The 21,338-nt window shown below is 47.7% G+C and overlaps 1 protein-coding gene across 5 annotated transcripts in view; it reads right to left on the reverse strand.

The window, feature by feature from the left end:
- The window catches only part of LOC309529240 (uncharacterized protein), a 31,908-nt gene that overhangs the window by 1,755 nt on the left and 8,815 nt on the right, over window positions 1-21,338 (reverse strand). For all 5 annotated transcript variants that reach the window (XM_082217049.1, XM_082217048.1, XM_082217052.1 and 2 more), the window contains 14 exons: window positions 20,807-20,951; window positions 19,487-19,586; window positions 17,419-18,856; window positions 17,100-17,223; window positions 9,663-9,813; window positions 8,259-8,474; window positions 7,499-7,642; window positions 6,918-7,067; window positions 5,662-5,767; window positions 5,233-5,336; window positions 4,693-4,839; window positions 4,212-4,313; window positions 1,028-1,168; window positions 173-257 (listed from right to left, as the gene is read on the reverse strand). In XM_082217049.1, coding sequence (XP_082073175.1) covers window positions 173-257; window positions 1,028-1,168; window positions 4,212-4,313; window positions 4,693-4,839; window positions 5,233-5,336; window positions 5,662-5,767; window positions 6,918-7,067; window positions 7,499-7,642; window positions 8,259-8,474; window positions 9,663-9,813; window positions 17,100-17,223; window positions 17,419-18,856; window positions 19,487-19,586; window positions 20,807-20,951 — 3,153 coding nt within the window. The remainder of the gene's footprint in view (window positions 1-172; window positions 258-1,027; window positions 1,169-4,211; window positions 4,314-4,692; window positions 4,840-5,232; window positions 5,337-5,661; window positions 5,768-6,917; window positions 7,068-7,498; window positions 7,643-8,258; window positions 8,475-9,662; window positions 9,814-17,099; window positions 17,224-17,418; window positions 18,857-19,486; window positions 19,587-20,806; window positions 20,952-21,338) is intronic.

The raw sequence follows: 21,338 nt of genomic DNA on the forward strand, positions 1-21,338 counted from the left end.
AACAATATGCAATATGAATTCATTTATTTATTATATATAAGTTCTGACATCATTTTAAAATTGATCACCCTTAAAGACAAAAAAGATAGAAAATTTATTATCTGATATGCATATCTGTTTGGTAAACATTGCCTTTAAAATCAGTTTTAAAGTAATAGTAAATTGACATTACCAATCTGATTATTAGGAAACTGCAGCACTTCCAATCCATTTGGGAAAACGGTTCTGGTTGTTTGTGTCTCTGCATAATAATAAATCTGCATAATAATAAATAAGGAAAACAATAGGCAAATGCATTGGAAAGTGTGGAATAACAATTGTCGATGCAAATTCACAAACAAATCAGAATGAATGTTCAGTGAACAGCTGACATCATCTAACCTCCCCACAAACATTCTGCAAATAAATCAAGATGAATGCTCAATAAACTGGTTGTGTGGAATAGATCATAGTTCCATGTCCAATGCTGATTTAATCTTCACTTTTGCCCCTCCCTCTCATCTCTGGTGAGTCGTCTAGCTTTGTATTGCTTAAAGTACATACATTAACACCTTCAAAAGTTTGTTGACTTATTTTGAGGTGGAAAACTGCTGGGGGGGGGGGATATGGGTGCCACCACAGTGATTTTGTTACTGTTTTTAAACAATTAAGCACTCTCAGAAGCCAGGAGGGTGGAACTGCTGTACAGGATTTCCAGAAGGAAGAGATTCAGTGGCATGAACAACTCTTCCCAAGACTGGCAGAAGTGAAATAAATTATGCAAAGTTAGGATTTGCAAAGTAAGCATTTGCATAATTTATACATCACAGAATTCAACCATTGAGATGCTCTGGCACAGATTTCTTTCAGCACAACAAATGTGGAGACTTGCTAACTTGCTTATAAAAGACTGTTTAAGCTCAGGTCAGAGCTCAGCTAAATATTTATTTCCCCCTTCTTGGAAATTAAGACATTTAGAACTGAGGGCCATCTTTGTAATCACAGTTTAAAGTCCTCCTTCAAAGCAAAATAAAATAAATATACACACCACTCTCTGATCTGGCAAGATCTTCTTAATATCTCCATTGTAAAAAGTAACAACAGTTGTTTTTTTATCCGTGCTAATCTCCATTTTTGTCCCATTCGGATATTTAGTAATCCTGCGCCCATCAGTAAACAGTTGTTTCACCTTTAAAACAAAGACCAGATGTGCAGGGTTGGTGCGTATTCACATTCTCTTTCTTCCCTCTCTTCCCCCCACAACCCTGTAGTTAAACTGGAATACTTGAACTGAAGAAGACTCTGATTCATCTAAATGGATCTCTGTGCTTTATTACATTAGATATTTAAACTTCTGTGACTTTTAATAAGCTTCAGCCCAGAATGCCAATTTTAACATGTTTCACCAGGTTAATTCAGAAGGGCAGAGCTGCATCAGAGGTGAGCGAGCAGACCAGGGGTCATCCAGTGTTGCACCTGAACGCTCAGAAACCCTCAAGGGCCTGTGTGCCGGCATCTGAAAGAAAGCTAAAAGGAGCCAATTTATTTCTTTTGTCCAAAGCGAACTTTCCCCCTCTACCTATTCCCAAGTGGGAAAGTTCACAATGGGAGTCAGAAAAGAATAGCAGGCAGCAGAGACAGTTCCCATCCAAGATGAAGCAGTCCTCTCTTCTTTCCTCTTGATTCTTTGTAAAATGAAAACACGCTGCCAGCACCACTCATGATTCCTGGTGGAGGGGTGGGGGAAGAGGCTGGCAGTGGCACTGTGTTGGCAGTGGCTTCACTGGGAGAAATATGAGAGGCCCATCTTCCGGGGAGGCCTTTTCACAAGATTTTGAGAAGGGGTGTTAGCCTATGCAAGCAGCCCTGGTCAAATTCCCATGGCACCACCCATAAACTGCACCTGTCTAAAACTAGTTTAATCGTCACAATGAAATCTGGAAACTACTTTGTGTCAAGAGCATGGGATCTCAAACAGAGAATTCTTCACATCCTCACCAGCTACTACAATCCTTAGAATTTGGGGGGGGGGAGGGTTGGAGGAAACAGTTAAGTTTGTGGTGTAGCTATGCCCTAAGACCATAATTCCACAGAAGAGGGAGCAAACTTGTATTCTGCTGCTGCAGAGGGTAGGACCTGAACCAATGGATTCTAAATACAATAAAGGAGATTCTGAGCTGTTCAGCAGTGGAACAGAGTCCCTCATGTGGACTCTCCTTCACGGACGGTTTTTAAACAGTGGTTGGTTGGTCGCCTGCCAGGGATTCTTTAGATGTGATTTCTACATTGCAGGGGTTGGACTAGATGACCCTCAGTGTCCTTTCCAACTCTATGATTCCATCTAAGGTGGCCACTGTTCTTGTCATGTTTGAATTTCGCTTCTGCTTCCCCCACAACATTGCTCTCCTGTCCTGCTTCGTTCCTGTATTGCTTTTTGCACATATGCAAATGAGCATGTGCAAATATCAGCACGATCACAAAGTTGAGTTTACCAGCACAGTTTATGTGTCATTTGAAGAGAGAGGCTGGAATTTCTCTACTTGCAAACAGGCACTCTGGCTCCTTCCTCTACTGTTATAAATGGGGCATGTAAAGCAAGGACACTGGGGAAGTTGTTAGAATTTTGTTCTGTTGCTTTTTGGGGGGCGGGGGGGACAAGGATCAAAAGAAAAGGTGAGTTGTCCCAAAAGTATCCTAGGCCTTTCAGAAGAAGTGCCAAAAACAGCCACCTGGTTTCTTTAAAAAGCTTCAGGGTATGGGAGACACACTCCTGCCATTCACTTAGGCTGATTTGAGATCTATGACCGGCACAAATGGCATTAAAAATTCTATCCGGCAACTCAGCATAATCTGCATTCCCCTGGGGACCTCCGGTGCTGCAGAGGGTGCTCCAAATTGTGCTTTAATGAATTACCATATGGCAGAGACATATGCTTGCAGCACTTTTATTTTCATGTAACGTGACCCCCATCGCATGCATGCCAGCTCTGCAGGAAGTTAGCTTCGTTTCATGCAAAGAGCTCCTGGGAAATCAGCCAAGACCCCTCAATGAGCAGGTGGGGAACGCAGCCCTGGTGATGCGTGTGCCACACGGAGCCAGCTGCCTTGCACTCCAACACAACCTCCAGTGAAGACTGTGTACAAAAGGAAGCTTCCCTGGGTGGTTTGCAGGTATTAAATCAATGGAGTCAACTGTGAGGAGAGGCATTTGGATGAAGGAAGGGTTTATGCACACACATCAAAAAGCAGCTCAACACTATATTGGCACCAACACTAATAAGATTTGCCTTGGGGGTAAGGTTTGCAAATCAGCTTCAAACCCTGGTTGCAGATACTAGCCGAAGGAGTTCTCAACAATATCAAATATGCTTAATGTCAGAGATTGAGGACAAGAGAGGAGAGGATGGGAAGAATGGGATCCTATGGTCCACTCCCGATCTCTTAACCATGGTTAAGAGATCCCTCCACCAGTCCAGTGAGAGAACATACACTGCCTTCCAAATTCGCTGTCCATTTTGTAATTCTGTATTCTGTAATTCTGCATCTGCCAACATAAAGGTGCAGAAATCTGGGGCGCAAGGTTGGATGAATATTCAGATGCCCTCCCCGGTGGCATGGGGCCATCCCACAAAGAAGCAGCTCCCATCATTGTACAAATTGAAGCTAAGTGTGAGGATATGGAGGCCAGAAGGAAGACCCTTGTAATTGAATGAATAGCTCTGTATTTCACAGGTTCATTGTATTACTGCTTGGACATGAACGTGGCTTTGACTTGTTTTCCATTTTCACATACACTGGGTTTAGTTCCATTGGTTGCTCTGATGTTCTGTGTTAATTAAGTTGCTCGAAGTGATTCGCTTTGGTCTTCCTTTCGGAAGGAAAAGTGCGACAGAAGCAATAAATGACGTTTTCAAATATTATGCTACCTCTGTAGGAGCAGCATGTGGGGTGGGGTGGAGCCACCCTCCTAACACTGGAGTCACTGCTGCCTAAGCAGCGAAGTCAGGGCTGTGCAGGTACACCAGTGCAATTTCTGGATTGGCAGCAGGGGTCCTGGCAGTGCACTGCATAGCCCCCACCTTGCTTCTGCCCTGCCCCAGCCCTGTCCAGGTAAGTCAAAGTGCTACCAATGTGGGGAGAGTAACTCTAGGGCCATGCTCCAGGGTCACACACCCCACTACTTCTGTCACTTAATATTTCTACTGCTTTTATACTTAGCTAATATTTCTTACCTTTCCATCGGGGTACTCTATTATTTCTTTCACTTCCCCATCCTCCTTTATTTCAGTATATAGTGATGCTCTTCTGGACAGTATTGATTTGAGAGGAGAAGCCTATCAACAATCAAACATGATTTTTCATTGCATGTATTTTTCTGCACAGAGTGGCATGATCTATAAAATCCCACATAAGAGGGGGAGTGGCACAGGATTTTATTCAAGAAGAGGGTGTTAGGGATTTCCCCCCCCCCCCATATATATCCTTTCCAGCTGTGATGCCCAAGCTAGCTAATGAAAACAAATAATGAAAAACAATATAAAAACCATAAAACAACACATAGGTAAATCTGGTGTAAGTCTAACAGAGCTATCTCCGGCCAACAGAATCGAATGTTATCTTAGCACTTGGTTGCATGACAGAACAAAAAAGAAACACTACTGATACAGAAACATAGACATGCAAGGAGAAATTCAGACACCCAGAAAACCAAACCTTATTTTTAGTTTCCACAAAAATAGGAAGATTTTCCACAGGTGTATTCCTGCCATTTGAGGCAATGCTGTTTTTCCTGGAGGAAACCACTTGCTCAGAAGATTTATTGGATCTCTGAACCCTTTTATGGCTAAGGTTCTCTTTCACCTGTTAGTAATCATCTGAAACCACTTAAGCCATATGTTTAAAGGAATCTGCTATATTTAATGCCATATGGTTTAACAGATCAATAAAAGAACCCTGTTTTCCCTGCCCCTTTCCCCCAGAGCAGCGGCGTAGCGTAGGTTACCAGAACCCGGGGTGGTAAGGGCGTTTGTGTCACCTAGGAGATCGCAGCCACAGAGATAAGAAAAGAAGAGTTGTTCCTTTGTCTGGCGAGGTCACTTCTTGGTTCGTATGGAGAAGCCATTTTTAATCAGAGCCCAGTGACAGAAACAACTGGGGCAACTGCCCCTGTGCCCAAGCTACGCCACTGCCCCTTATCAGAGTAGGTTTTTAGGCCTGTTGTAAAATATGCTCAAGGCTTATACATAAACATACCTGTATTTCCACATTACTCAAGGATGTGGTGCTTAAACTGTCGTTGCTTTGACTATTTAAAAATGCTGTGTCATCTGAACTACCTGAAGTGGAAGAGAATGTGCCTAGAGGGATTAAAATATTTACATATTAAAAACTGTCAACAGCCACATATGAAAGCACCGACATTTCAAGTCCTGTATTCAGACTCCAAAACATTGATACTGATCTTGTCCTTGGCCAGAAAAATGGACATGTTTGAACAACACAGAATCATAGAATTGGAAGGAACCACGAGACGGTCATCTAGTCCAACGCCTTGCAGTTCAGGAATCTTTTGCCCACCATGGGGCTTGAACCCATAACCCTGAGATTAAGAGTCTCGTGCTCTACCGACTGAGCTATCCCAATAGGAACTAGGAAGTACGCAACCATTTGAACATACTTTACCTTTCACTTGCAGAGCTGGGCTCGTAAGTACGCTTGGTTCTGATTCAGACACGGGTGTCTTCCTTCCATAACTGTGCAGCTGACTGTGAGCCAACTGAGGCAAAGCCTACAATGAAGAGGAAGCCTTTAAATGAAGGCGCACAGTGCTCCTACGCACTTGAAGTGATTGAACAGGCAGGCTTTCCTCACTGTGGTGATGTGGAGCCGAGCCAAAAGCAGCAGGAAATGCCATGGCTCTTGGAGAAAAAGGTATTGTGTGGTTTATAAAGACACCAGCTTGAAGATATGTTCCAAAAGGTTTAGATTTGGATGTCACTGGGCCACAAGTTGTAGTTCTTGTGAAGATTTATTTATTTAGAGCATTTGAACCCTGCTCTTCAGCCAAAGAGGCTCCCAAAGCAGTCCTTTGGCAGAACAAATTCACTGGAAAAGGAGACAGGCTTAGCCAAGATTAGAATAAATGCATTCAAATAATGCCTAAAAATTTATCTTTTATGTAAATGGGTCGACTATAGGTTTACAGTGGTGCCTCGCAAGACGAAATTAATTCGTTCTGCGAGTTTTTTCGTCTAGCGAATTTTTCGTCTTGCGAAGCACGGTGTCGGAAAAGTTTTGGAAAAGCTTCAAAAATCACCAAAAACCTCAAAAAAGGCTACCACACCACGTTCTATGAGTTGCTCCTCGAAGTCAAGTCACAACTTATTAATGGTGTTAAGAAAAAGGAAACAAACTTGCAAGACGTTTTCGTCTTGCGAAGCAAGCCCATAGGGAAATTTGTCTTGCGAAGCAGCTCAAAAACCGCAAAACCCTTTTGTCTAGCGAGTTTTTCATCTTGCGAGGCATTCGTCTTGCAGGGCACCACTGTATATATATGTAGCAGGCAAGTTTAATTCTATGCCAGTAAAGAAATAACCTTTTGTAAGAGGAAGAGGCAGTAGGCAATAATCTTCATAGCATCCTGCTTTGCAATTTGCAGTGTTTTTCCAGAAATAATAATAACAAATCAACGCTGCCAGTCTCTGTAGACAACACTAAAGTAGATGGACCAATGGTCTAACTCAGTACAAGGCATCTTGTACTCAGACATTCCTAGATTGTTAATATCAGCAACTGTTGTGACATGATTACTGTGTAATCGGTTGCACTGCATTTCATGCTATTTTAAAACTTTATTTATTGTACACTGCTCAGAGGTTTCTTTTTTAACATAAGCATTTTTATAAATTTCCTAAATAAATTCAAAGAATGTGCATTACTTTCTGTAGTCCAAACGGTGTTTGATGAGGGGTCCTCCGGCTTATGGGTGTCACACTTCTGTTATGAACTGCTTTACATGGGCTCTTCACTCTTTGTTCTCCTGCTGCAGATTTCAGTGACTCAGACCTTTGCAGAGCCCTCCTTGTTGCCTAGAAAAGATTAAATGCTTTTTTAAAAATTATTGCATGGTGTTGGCCTTTGCTGTCTTATTTGTGAGCATGCCACTAGGAATACTTAAAAACTGAAGATTTAACATGTTTCCACAGTATTTAATAATGCCAATAATAGTTAACATTTCCATAATACTTTCAAATGTGCTTCATTATCTGGATGTAATTTTTATAGCAATTAGGGATGCTCAAGGAATTCTACATTGATGGACTAATCTGATCTACTGAAGCATGACTGCGTTCTGTTTTTGTTTTATAGATGTGATTTTGTTTTTGTTTTATAGATATAATTTTATTGCAGATGTTATGTTGTTATGTTCATTACAACACACCAGCTGTACACTGACTGTATGTATGCTAGAAGCAGTATAAGGTTATATGGGGACTGGGGAAGGATCAATATATCTTACCTGTGAATCTCTGGGGGCCAATTCATCTGGTGGCACTATTTTCCCTCCCATACGCTTTTTGTCAGGGCTCTTGTGGCTATTTTGCGACGGTTTCTCTACCAGGGTTCCTTCAGGTGGTGTCCCTCTCAAAATAGCTGCTGAGACCTGAAAAAGAAATTATAATGCAGTAGCAGTTAAGAATGTCTCATGTGCCCAGTAGCCATTCTGTATACGCAGAGCTGACGCACCCATGAGGCAAGGTGAGGCAACAGCCTCAGGAAGCAAGAGCCACAGGGGCAGCGGATATGTTCTCCAAGGAATGCATTCAGGTGCCAAAATGTTCTGGGCCAGCCTTGTCTATAGGTCTAATTTAAAGACCAGACAAAATTAAGGCTGCTTGCAGGCCAGCCACATTCTTCCTGGAAAAAGGATGGCAACTCTCACGAGACTGCTCCTCCCTGTAGATTCCTACTCAAAACAGATGTACTAGTTGAGGATGGACTCCAACTCTAGCCTGTCGCTTCTCAGAGGACCCATTGCCTACCTGTGAGCAGATCTGCTAGTGGGGAAAAGAAGAGGGAAGGCGCCAGCTTTTCCCCATCCATTCGGGAAGAGTTCTGAAGCCTGCTCTAGTATAAGAAGCAACATCCAAGGAGCCGCAATCCTTTCCCCGTCAGTGGATCTTTTAACAATGAGCATGGCTACATCAAAACAGCCACAGCCCATTCCCAACAAAGCAAGCCAAGAAGCCAAACACAAACAGGAGGTCTGCCTATCCTACCGGCGTTTCTCTTTTTCTGCCAATCGAATCCACGGCTCCATGTTTCCTTTCGCTTTCCATCTTCTGATGCTCAGAGACCCTGAGCTCGTCTTGAAGCTCCAGGTTCTGCTTGGTCAGTGCTTCGACCTGACTTCTCAGCTCGCCATGGGCAGCGTGCCAGCGGGTCTCATTCCTTCTGAACTCCTCCTGCAGCCCTGCTATTTGCTGCTTTAACATCTGTCATTAGGAAAACAGGGTTGTTGGTTTTCCAGGGAAAGGTGTGTTGCCATTTCTGTGTTGCAACATGGCTGAGTGACATCAGGCCCTCTCCTTATTTCACTAAATCCCACACGAGTACTACTGCTAGGAAGCTAACCTACATGTGGTTAATACCCAATTGCACCACTGTGGGCAATTGTCAGCCAAGGCTGGGTCTTCTGACTCAACTCAAGCAGGGTTTCTAGGAGGAGAGCCATGTCCACTTTAGGGACAGGAATAGATCACAAAAGGCACAATGAGGGTCATCTTGTCCAACCCCCTGCAATGCAGGAATCTTTTGCCCAGCGTTGGGCTTGAACCCCCAACCCTAAGAGTCTCATGTTCTACTGAGCTAGCCCAACAGGTAATATGAAACTGTTCTGTTGCATAGGATTAGCTGCCTTCTGAATTTAAGCTCCTGAAAGTGCAGCTGAGGGAAAATAAGTAAGTCTATTCTCATATAATTTGGGGGTATGGTGGAGATGTGTGCCAAGGCAAGGCAGGGTATAAGCACCATTTGTAACCTAAAGACTTGGGAGGTAAATCTTGAAAGGACCAAGTCCAGAGTAGTGATAAAACAGGTTCGTGTACGAGAGGAACTGACAAGCCAGGAAACAGAAATGTAGGCACTGGCAGTGGTCTGAAAGAGGCTGCTCCTAAATGCTCAAGGGCTTCTCTCCCTGTGTAGGAAGTAGAGATGAAAAGAGTTGATGGACAAGACAAAGAGCAGGACAGAGAGAGGGGAAGTCATTAGTCAACTTAACGGCAATAGGAAAATCTCCCTAGGTACAAGAACAAGTCCTCCTTTCCCCTGCCCTTGCAAGTAGGCTCCCCCGTTAAATTGCAATGCAGCCCTCACCATTTGTCCAGCTCCAGTAAGAAGAAGTGTTCTGATACACCAAACTAAAGGAGGCCAAGCCTACGGACAGCTGCTCTAAATGCTCATTTAAAAGAGGAAATTAGATTCAATTATGGAGAGGTAGCTCAGTGGTAGAGCATCTCCTTTGTGTACAAAACAGAACAGGTTCACTTCCTAGCATTTGCAGGTAGGGCTTGGGGGAAGTCCTGTCTGAAATCCTGGAAAGCCACTGCCAGTGTAGACAATACTGCACTTAATTTTGAGGTTTCTATGATGCAAAAAGCATCATTGTGCAATATACAACTTACTTGTATTTCCCCTGATTCTCCTTTACCTACTGTCGTATGCTTCTCAAATTCTGCCTTTTCTTTCTGCAATTTCAGGGCTTCCTCAGTCTTGCACTGTTCCAGGGAATGCAACTTCTGCGACCTCTTGGCCTCAAATTGGTTTATTTGTCTTCTGTTGAAAAAGAAACCAAGGGGTGATGTAAAAGACTAGGGTATCACATGTACAAGAACTCAAGGGTTTGCTTTCACAGATCTGAGACTTGAGCATTTTTTAAAAAATAGGGGGAACGTGCTTAATACTACCTGTATCAAAATCAGGTATGTCATAGTCTTGAAAAAATCTATCTGTACTGGACCATAAGGCTGGAATGGAGTGCTGTTATACACTCATGTCCTTCTCAAATTTTGTGGTGTCTTCCAAAAAAAGCTCAATAACTTTGCAGGTGTCAGGATTTTTTGAAATCTGGCAAGCCTAGTTTAGTAGAACTTGGAACTTTTGCACTATTCTATGACATTTTGTTTGGCTTGTGAAAGGTCTTTCCCTGATTTGGCTTGATATCGCCATCTGCGCACTCAGTTGCAGGCTGGTTTATATCAGTGTACAGGTGACACTGAAACAACTTATAATTTCAGAAGCTTCTAAGACTAGACGGCAAAGTTTGGACACCTAAATAGCAATGCTTTAAATAAAGATAATGATGTTGTTCTTTGCCTCAGATACAAAGGGTATTGCACAAGAGCTACCCACGGGAAGGATGGTGTCAGGGGTTCAGGAGCAGAGACGCAGAGAAGGGAGGAAGCAGAGAGCGAGGGGGAGGAATCCGAAGGGAAAATGAGTGATGATGACGACCCGAGATCTCCAAGCCTAAGCAGTGAGTCAGAGGACTCCCAAAAGGGAGCCCCAGTGAGCAGAGCAAGGGGGGGATCCGGGGGGACACCCCAGGAGGAAGGGAACAGAGGAGATTCAGAGAGTAGCAGCTGGAAGTCGGGACCCACGCTCATAACTGAGGGCGGCAGCAGCTGGAAGTCGGGACCCACGCTCAAGACTGAGAGCAGCAGGGAGGAAGGTAGCCAGGCATCGGGTTCCGGAGGCTGTCAGCAGGAGGGAGGGCACGAGTCAGGGGTGGTCACGCCCTCCTCAGAGAGCGAGGCAACGGTTAAGAGGAAAGTAGAGAGTTGGGCGCGCGCGCCAAGTTCAAATGCAGCGGAAGCTGGAGCAGTAAGCAGCCCGGAGAGTGAGCCAGGTCCCAAAGCCCGCCGCAAGGAGGCAGAAGGATCAGGGGGGTCAGCGTCAGAGGAGAGTAGAAGGGAGGAGGCCCAGGGGGGCAGAAGGACCCAGAGACGTAGGGAGAGGCGAAGGAGGTGGAGCAAGGCTAGGGTATTAAGCTGGTGTGCAAGAGGCGGGGACTCAGACGGGTCTTCGCCGACCTAGGGCAGAAGGTGTAGAGCTGCACGCTGCAGTTCGGAAATGAAACCTGTAACTTAATAAAGACTCTTATAAAGTGAACGCTGGCGGACTTGGTCCTATGTGAGCTGGGACTGGGTGGCAGCTCTGACAGTAAGACCCGTCTCTTAAAAGCTTCGGACACCTGATACCTCGCAGCGGAGAGAGAGGCAGCTGGAGGAGGGGATCGGTGTTTGGGAGCAAGCTCACGACGGTTAGCAGAGATGACGGAAGCAGAGAAAGTTGCAGCGCTGCAACAGGCAGTTACCCAATTGAACGCGGAGGTACTGGCATCCAAGGAGAGGGAGGAGGATGCGGCAGCCGCCTACAGAGATCTCCACGCCAGGTTTGAAGCATGGGTTAAACACGGGCAGCCAGGACCCAGAACGGAGGGGGTTGGGTTGGCACGGAGAGCAGGAGGGCTTGTGGCTCACTTCGATGGGAATTTACAACAGTACCCCAATTTTCGAGCAGACGTAATGTGCGCACTGCAACTGCTGGCAAAAGACTTTAGAGATGAGGAAGAGAAAGTGGAGTTCATACTATCCCATTTGCATGGGGATGCTAAAGCGTGGCTACGCAATTTGTGGAGGGATAAAGATCCGGCGCTTCAGAATGCAGATGCATTTATCAAAGCGATGGATGCGTGTTTTTTGTCTACTATTGATGTGGATCTTGCCCGACGGGAGATTCATGGACTGAAACAAGGGAGGGCAAGCGTCCGGCAGTACCACGCCCGCTTTTTTGCGCTGGTCAGTGCCTTAGAGTGGGACCGGGATTCGCCCCCTGTCAGAGACCTGTTCTGGGAGGGTCTAAGCTCAGCGGTCAAGGATGAAATTGCAAGGGGGGAGAGGCCCCGAAGCACGCAGGAGGTGGTCCAAAGGGCGCTGACTGTGGGGGTGAGGCTGGAAGAACGTCCCTGGTGCAGAGATGAAGGACGTGGAGGGCGCGAAGCAGCGAGAAGTTTCTCTTTCGTTCCAAGAGAAGCAGCGCGTGCGCAATCCACACCTCCGCCAGGAGGGGGAGGGGAACCGATGGAGGTTGGAGGTGCAAGGGCTCAGTCAGCAGCCAGAGCCCAAGCACCGACAGCAGTGAAAGCGAAGCCTCCTAGAGGGAACAGGAAGTGTTACATCTGCGAGGATCCAGGCCATTTGGCGAAAGAGTGTCCCCGGAGGCTCCACAAGCACACTGCAGCCTCAGCAATGGTGACTGCAGCAACGCAGCAAGGAGAACCACAGCAGGGAAACGACGATGTCTGGCTGGAGACAGAGGCACTGGGGCCCAGCCAGACGCATCAGTGAAGCAGTCCCCAGCGATCTTGCAACCCACGGACCCCCTCCCACCCAAACCAGTAGTGCAGCTCACAGCATCTCTCCAGCTACCCGATGGCGTCACTATCGAAGTGCCGCTTTCTGTGGATTCTGGAAGCAACGCAGACTTTATAGCGCAGGATTTTGTGGAGCAGCACGCTATACAGCTACTGCCTGCCACTCTGCCCCTGCAAGTCGTCACAGTGGATGGCAGAGAGTTGCTAGGGGGGCAGGTGGTGAAGCAAACGCCACCGATGGTGATGCGCCTTGGCAACCACAGGGAAGTCATCAGTTTTAATGTCACCCAACTGTCGGACACGCCCATTGTGTTGGGCATGAGTTGGCTGGACAGGCACAGTCCGACACTGGCTTGGTACCAGAGACAGCTGATCTTCGGCTCCTCTTATTGCGCAGAACACTGCATCCTGCCCAGACAGGAGGGAGAGGAGGAGGAATCACAACTGCAGTTGGGAACGTTGCAAGCAGTCCCCCACAAATACGCAGACTTTCTGGAGGTCTTCTGCGAGAAAGAGGCTGACAAGCTACCACCGCACAGGCAATATGACTGCAAGATTGACCTCCTACCAGGGGCGACGCTGCCGAAAGGGAAGCTGTATTCCATGTCTGAGGACGAATTACAGGAACTCAAACAGTTCATAGATCACAATTTGCAGCGCGGTTTCATCCGGGAGTCCAGGGCAGTAGGGGGCAGTCCTGTTTTCTTCGTGAAGAAGAAAGACACGCCCCAAAAAAGACTGGTGGTGGATTTTCGCCTCTTAAACAAGATGACCAAGCCTTCTGATTTCCCCATGCCCAGGATTGACGACCTACTAGCGACGGTGCGCAAGGGACGCGTGTTCACCAAGTTGGACCTGCGAGGTGCGTACAATCTCATCCGCATGAGGGAGGGCGATGAGTGGAAGACAGCCATGTTCACGCCTCTGGGCACCTACGAATACAGAGTGATGCCGTTTGGATTGCAAAACGGTTCTCACTGTTTCCAAGCTTTCATGCATCATGTGTTGGCGGGACTCCTTTACAAGAAGTACGTCTGCTTTCTGGATGACATCCTGATATTCTCCGAATCGCAGCAAGCCCATGACCAAGATGTTCGGGAGGTGCTGAAGAGGCTGCAGCAGCATAGACTGTACGCCAAACTGGAGAAGTGCCAGTTCGACACGACGGAGGTGGATTTCTTGGGTTACAAGTTGTCGGACAAGGGGCTAGCCATGGACAGCGCCAAGGTTCGTGCGGTGTTGGATTGGAAGAGCCCGCGCAACCGGAAGGAGGTCCAGCGGTTTGTCGGCTTCGCCAACTTCTATCGCAAGTTTATCAAGGGGTTCGCGATGCAGACGGCGGCCATTACGGACACGCTAAGCTCCAAGAAAAAGAAATTCATCTGGACGGAGCAGGCGGAGCAGTCCTTTCAAGCACTCAAGCGTCTCTTCGCGTCGGAAGAGCAACTGCTGCATATCGACCCCAGCAGACCGATGCGGGTAGAGACAGACGCGTCCGATAGAGCAGTGGGAGCTGTCCTGCTGCAAAGGGACCCACAGGGGGTCTGGAGGCCGGGAGCGTTCTACTCCAGAAAGCTCAGCAAGTCGGAGCAGAACTACACCATCTGGGACAGGGAGTTGCTGGCCATTCATGCAGCTTTCAAGGCGTGGAGGCACTTCCTGATCGGCGCCAAGCACACGGTGCAGGTCTGCACGGATCACAAGAATCTGGAGCACTGGCGCACGGCTCAGTTCCTGAACCAGAGGCAGATACGTTGGGCGGAGTTCTTTGCTGACTTCAATTTCCGAATAGAGTACGTCCCAGGCGACACCAACGTCATGGCGGATGCACTGTCCCGCAAACCGCAATACCTCGAAGAGGCGACGCCAGCGGCAGCCATGCACATCTTCGCGCCAACAGCGTGGGCGTGCGCTTCAGCCACAGTAGACCTGGATGCGGTGCGGCGGGCGTTGCAGGACGACTCCTTCGCGCAGGCGAAGATGGCAGAGGTGCACAAGGGCACGGCGAAGGGCGACGAGTTCCAGATACGAGACGGCTTGCTCTTACGTAAAGGGGCCATCTACGTGCCGGGAGACGAACTTCGCGCCAGGGTACTGCAGCAGCTGCACGACGCACCCACGGCCGGGCACTTTGGCACGGAAAAAACGGTGGAATTAGTCGCAAGGGACTTTTGGTGGCCCAGACTGAGAGGGGAAGTCGCGGACTACGTTGCGAGGTGCGACACCTGCCAGAGGGCCAAACCGGTGCACAAACCACCGGCGGGACTGCTGGAACCGCTGCAAACGCCGTTTGAACCGTGGGAGAGGGTGGCCCTGGACTTTGTTACGGATCTACCCAGCTCGAGAGGCAAGACAGCTGTACTAGTGGTGGTGGACTTGTTCACCAAGATGGCACATTTCATTCCGTGTGCGAAGGTGGCCACGGCGGAACAAACCGCCAAACTGTTCATAGATCACGTGTTCAAAGTGCATGGGCTGCCGCGGTCTATCCTGTCCGACCGCGGGCGCCAGTTCGTCTCGAATTTCTGGCAGAAGCTGATGAGTTTTCTAAATGTCAAGGTCGATCTGGCATCAGCAAGACACCCGCAGACCAACGGGCAAGCAGAGAGGGTCAATGCCATCATGCAGCAGTACCTGAGATGCTATGCCAATCAACAACCTGCGACCTGGGTGGATTACCTGCCGCTCGCCGAGTTCGCTTACAACAACACGAAGCACGTGTCCACAGGGGTGACGCCGTTCTTCGCCAACAATGGGAGGAATCCCAGAACCTTCCCGGGACGGGAGAGAGTGGGGGACGGAGAACCACAGACGGCGGACGCGTTCGCGTCAGAGTTGCAGGCGGTACACGATCAACTCCGACGGCAGCTGGAGCTAGCTAAGCACGCCTACAAGGTGCAAGCTGACAAGCACAGGCGGGTTGGCGAAGAGATCCAAGTGGGAGACTGGGTCTGGTTGGCAGCCCACGCAGTGCCGACCAGGTCACTAGCCAAGAAGAAGTTGGGGCACAAGCAAATTGGTCCATACCAAGTCGAAGCACAGATCAACCCGGTAGCCTTCCGACTGGTGCTGCCGGAGGGTTCCAGAATGCATCCGGTGTTCCACAGGTCGGTGCTCACTCCCTACAAGGCACCTCACAGATTCCAGGAGCCAGGGACGGCACCGAGTCCGTTCCGGGAGCGGACGGAGACGCGAGGGGTGACGCAGCAAGACCCCATCAACGAGGTCACGGAGATTTTGGACTCCAGATGGGGGGAAGAGGGAGTCGAATACCTCCTAGCCAGAGAGGGCACCCGGGCCAGCGCCAATAGCTGGGTGCCAGACTACGCTTTGGAGGAACCCCTGCTCAAGGACGAGTTTCATGCCCTTTTCCCACACAGACCCATGCCAGCGAGCTTCTTCGACGACTGGCTGTTCACGCCCACACTTTCTTCCAGCACGTTCCATGGATTCGACTCGGACGGGGAACCCGCACTGAGCACCCGTTCCCCAGAAGGATCGCCGGCGGGTTCGGCGTCAGACACCTCGTATTGGTGGGACGATCGACCGGAGGAGCAATGGCGCCGGAAGTGGCTGGAGATGCCAGGTCGAGCGACCGACGCAGAGACTGACATGGACGTGTTCGGGGAGGACCTTGGGTTCGAGCACGGCGGTACAGAGATGGAAGCGGAACAGGTCAACGTCGGCGACCGCGAGGAGGAAGACTCGGAGGTCTTCAGTTGGCGGCCAACCACGGGGAGCGAACTGTATCCGGCATTCCCTCCCGTGATGATGGAGCACCCAGCACCCACACCTGAAAGCGGGGAGGGGGGAAGGGGGGGCTTCGAGGGGGGGATGGATGTCAGGGGTTCAGGAGCAGAGACGCAGAGAAGGGAGGAAGCAGAGAGCGAGGGGGAGGAATCCGAAGGGAAAATGAGTGATGATGACGACCCGAGATCTCCAAGCCTAAGCAGTGAGTCAGAGGACTCCCAAAAGGGAGCCCCAGTGAGCAGAGCAAGGGGGGGATCCGGGGGGACACCCCAGGAGGAAGGGAACAGAGGAGATTCAGAGAGTAGCAGCTGGAAGTCGGGACCCACGCTCATAACTGAGGGCGGCAGCAGCTGGAAGTCGGGACCCACGCTCAAGACTGAGAGCAGCAGGGAGGAAGGTAGCCAGGCATCGGGTTCCGGAGGCTGTCAGCAGGAGGGAGGGCACGAGTCAGGGGTGGTCACGCCCTCCTCAGAGAGCGAGGCAACGGTTAAGAGGAAAGTAGAGAGTTGGGCGCGCGCGCCAAGTTCAAATGCAGCGGAAGCTGGAGCAGTAAGCAGCCCGGAGAGTGAGCCAGGTCCCAAAGCCCGCCGCAAGGAGGCAGAAGGATCAGGGGGGTCAGCGTCAGAGGAGAGTAGAAGGGAGGAGGCCCAGGGGGGCAGAAGGACCCAGAGACGTAGGGAGAGGCGAAGGAGGTGGAGCAAGGCTAGGGTATTAAGCTGGTGTGCAAGAGGCGGGGACTCAGACGGGTCTTCGCCGACCTAGGGCAGAAGGTGTAGAGCTGCACGCTGCAGTTCAGAAATGAAACCTGTAACTTAATAAAGACTCTTATAAAGTGAACGCTGGCGGACTTGGTCCTATGTGAGCTGGGACTGGGTGGCAGCTCTGACAGATGGCATATGAATTCCTATAGGAAAATAACCACAAACAATTTCCTTACCTAAGAAAGTCCATGGCTTTTGCTTGTTCTTCTTTCATCTGAGCTAGGAGAGAAGTTTCTCTCTGATGCACCTGAACTTCCGGTTCACATTCTAACTTATCAGTGTGCCTTTTCTGAACTTGCTCTACAAAGAGATTTATGTTAACATGTGTTAAAGCACAAAGAGTCAAGTCAGTCTGTGTAACCATTTTGGTTGACTTTGATAAGGAGGTGTCTTCAACAAAGCTTTTCTACTGCACCATTTATCTGAGCTTGCTGAATGCAAGCTGAATTTTCTGGATATTAAATAAAAATCACTTGTCATTTTAAAATGTCTTACCTGGGATAGCTCTTTTATCACCTACATTTGCTTTGCTTTTGAAAGCAGGGAAAAGGTTGGCCACAAGTTCACTCGTCAAGGAAGGAGGTTGCAAATTGTACTCTGCATTGTAATTGCTGGCAACACGGTTGCTCTGTGTTTTAGACTTCCTTCCTCCTCTTCTAGTTTTTGAGGGGTGGCAGGAAGATCTTCTAAGGGGGGAGAGAGTCTTTCCAAATTTCAGGCTGCCATCATCAACACTAGATTCATTGCTGCTGCTGCTGCTGCTACTACTACTACTTGTGATAAGAGTGGCCTCCTGTTGACCTGCTGGCTCCTGGACACCAAACTTACTGGCAGGCAATTTTCCATGGTTTTTCAATGAGTACTCATCAGCTCCACTGGGTTCATCAGTGGCATAGTCAGCATCGGAAAGATCCATGTTCTTGCCAATGTTAGCTGGTCTATGGTTACTAGGCTTTACTGTGAACTGAGAGCAATGAGATTTAGGTTCATCTTCACTATCAGTAGATGTGCAGAGTGAATCACTAGAGAGGGGTTTTCTTTCCCATGCATTAGCAGCACCTGCATTGCTGTTCTTTTGGAAATTAGCCATTCTGGTGACACATTTTCTATCTGGTTTAGGTGTAACTTTTATTATTTGATCATTGACTTTCTTAAACCCAGGGTTGACTTCCACTTGGCCCTCTGGGCTTTTCCCCTTAGCAACACAATGCTCATTTTCACATTGTCTAATCTGAGTCACGCTTTGAGCAACCTGAAGTCCAGAGCTCTGCTCCTCTTGATTGTCTTGGTTGCTTTCTAAGTTATGAAGCTCAGGGATATCTGGTGAAGCATCAATGGACATTCCTACCACCTGTGATACACAGTCTTCTATGTTCTCCATAAGCCACATTGGAACCTTAAAATCCAGGGATCTCTTGTCATCCCTAACCAAATGATCTTGAGACCCAAGACTTGAGGTTTCATTTTTTTCAGTCACCTTTGCTTTAATGTCAATTATTTGTTCATGACATTCCTGTGAACATTTGGACCTGTCAAACTGAGGTGGTACGCCAGATACTTCTCCATTTACTATCCCTTTGCTATCACAACCACCAGATTCGCTGCTGTCTTTTATTTCATCTGACCTTCGCTCGCAATTATGAAGCTGGCCTTTTACATCCCCCTTGAAGGTGATACAATGTGTGTTTTCATCATCCATGATCAGCATGGTGGGGCTAGTGACCTGCCTTTTCAGTTGTGGGTGTTTTCCCAATAGTTCTTCTGCATCCCATTGAGAAGGCCATGAGAAATTATTTTGACAATCAAAGCTAACACGTCTAGGAAGTCTGGCTAGTTCCTTGCCAACACTGTTTCTCTTTTTTTCAAGCCTTGCGGTCCCTTCCCCACGTTTCAGAAATGACTTCTGAGCAGTGGCTTTAGTCTCACAGGAGTTCTGTAAGGAAGGCAATTACATTAAAATGTGGTGTGATAGCTCATGATTTCTAATTAATAATGAATCCCATTAAAAACAAACAATCTCAAAGAGCTTGGGTGTGAAATTCCAAAGTTTCTGAAGAGAAGAATTCTGGCTCCAAAGACAATGGTTAGCCTCCTCTTGATTTTATTGGGGATTTATCATAGGCTACAGTGTTAGGGGTCCTCCACCTCAAGATGGTGTGGTTTCCCACAAGTAAGTATGTATGCCAGGCCACTGCCAGCAACCTGGTGTTCTCCTAACCTCACGGCCAGCTCGCTTGATGCCTGTCCCAAGGAAAATGACTCTCTCTCTCACACACACACAGACACCTGCTGATCCTAGGTGCCTCAAACCTTACATCTACACACCAGAGTGTATAATCCAAAGCCCTACAAACTTCCAAATTTCTTCTATGGACCAATAGGTGTTGTTTATATATGAGAAGCCCTCAATAAAGAATGGCAGGCATGTTCCTGCTCACAGAAGAGAGCAATGAAACCCCTGTTCAAAGAATGAATCATGCCAAATGGGTTTCGAAATAATGCAGAACCATAGGGTTTTAGCAGCATAACAAACATTGTATTAACACAACTTATGCTCTGGTACCTGTTGCTGCTTCTCTGCTTGCTGAGAATCGACTTTAAGTTGCTCCTCAACAAATTCCTCAAATGTCTTCCGCCTCACTCCAATTCCAGGTCTGATTGGTCTAGGGAAATAATAAAGCAGATTTGAACATAAATATTCTGCAGCCATTTTCCATTACGACAAATGGCGGCTGAGGCATGTTATGCTGCTTCAAACTTGGAAGGGGAAATGGCAGAATACTAGTAAGAGACGTGGCAGTGGATATCCTACCATTGTGTTCCCCCCACCCCCCCAAGAGGTTCAGTATTTCCTCACTGTGTCAAGTCTAATTAGCTCACATTTATCAACACCTTCATGGGGAAAGGGCCACAGCTCAGCAGTATAAAACATCTGCTTTGCATGCAGAAGGGGAACCTGCCAAAAATCATAGAAAGCCACTGGTACTCACTGTAGACCATACTGAGCTAGATGGACCAAGAGTCTGAAGAAGTATAAGGCAGCTTTCTATGTCCCTGGACTGATTTTATGGTGGTTTCTTAATTTTTAGCTTGAAATAATGCTGTTCATGTAAAAATGCTTCCACCTCTAGGCAGTATTGGATTTGGATGTTGTAAAGATATCAAGGGATCCCTCCTATATGAGGGGTGAGGAACCTATGGTCCATGGGCTGGATCTCACCCAGTACTGGATTACATCTGGACTGCTTTTAAAGTGTGGGTCTTTGAAGGTTTAGATAGCTTTGAAAGTGCAAACCAAATTGGGAGACAGCTGGGCCAATCTGCACATTCAAAGCTCTCCTCAGGTGGGAAAGTACAGATCAGCAGCAGTGGTCTGCTGATGTGATACAGCGGTACCTCGGGTTACAGGTGCTTCAGGTTACAGACTCTGCTAACCCAGAAATAATACCTCGGGTTAAGAACTTTGTTTCAGGATGACAATAGAAATCGCGCAGTGGCACCGGAAGGCCCCATTAGCTAAAGTGGTACCTCAGATTAAGAATTAAGTTCTTAACCCAAGGTACCACTGTACATGCTTTCAGTGGTGGAAACCTGGACTGGGTCAGCAATCAGCCACTCAATACACATTTTCAAAACTCTCTTCAGGAACTTTTTACTTTTGTGTGGCCCCTTGACTGACACCTCGCCCCTCCACCCCATGGGACTTTGGCTCCTGAGAGAAAAGTTCCCCCATCCTATCCTATACAAAAAGGGGAGAAATAAAATGTGCTCCTTTCCCCACTTAACATTTGCACCAAACCTTCCACCAGTTGTAAATGTTTTAACAGTTTTAGAATTTTTTTAAATGTTTTAAGAGTTTTATAATATTAGATTTCCCCCTCACCTGTCATCTACATTCCGTGTCTTCATGTTCATTCTTAATCCAAAAGGGGAAAGAGAAGCATTTTCCTCTAACTGTTGCTCCCCTCTTTGTTCTGTAACAGGTGGCGAAGTTTCAAGCCAAGGTTCTCCACCTGGCAGACTTGCTTCTAAATATCAGGAAAGAAAATAAAGGCTTTTACTACATTAATTAGGTCTCTTGAACAGGGGAGGGAGAAGGAGGGGAAACTGGTAACAATGTCCGAGGGAACCTTTTCATGTATTAAAGGGTGGAAACATACCCCCAAAATATTTGTTTCTCTAAATAAACTGAGTCTGAATCTGGATAAGATGCAGATTGTTTGGAGGAGTGGCTCCTGGATCTAGCATTGTCATTTGAGGCCCAGGTAGCTTCAGTGGCAGAGTGCTGACTCCCCTCCACACACACACACACACACACAAAAAAGGCAGAACTCGCATTTAAGGGATCTAAGAAAGCATCAGTTTCCATTCCAACCCAGGTTCGTCGCATGCAGCACTGTTTCCACTGCACTGCA

This window comes from Podarcis vaucheri (genome assembly GCF_965113315.1).
Source record: "Podarcis vaucheri genome assembly, chromosome: 3".
Lineage (NCBI taxonomy): Eukaryota > Metazoa > Chordata > Lepidosauria > Squamata > Lacertidae > Podarcis > Podarcis vaucheri.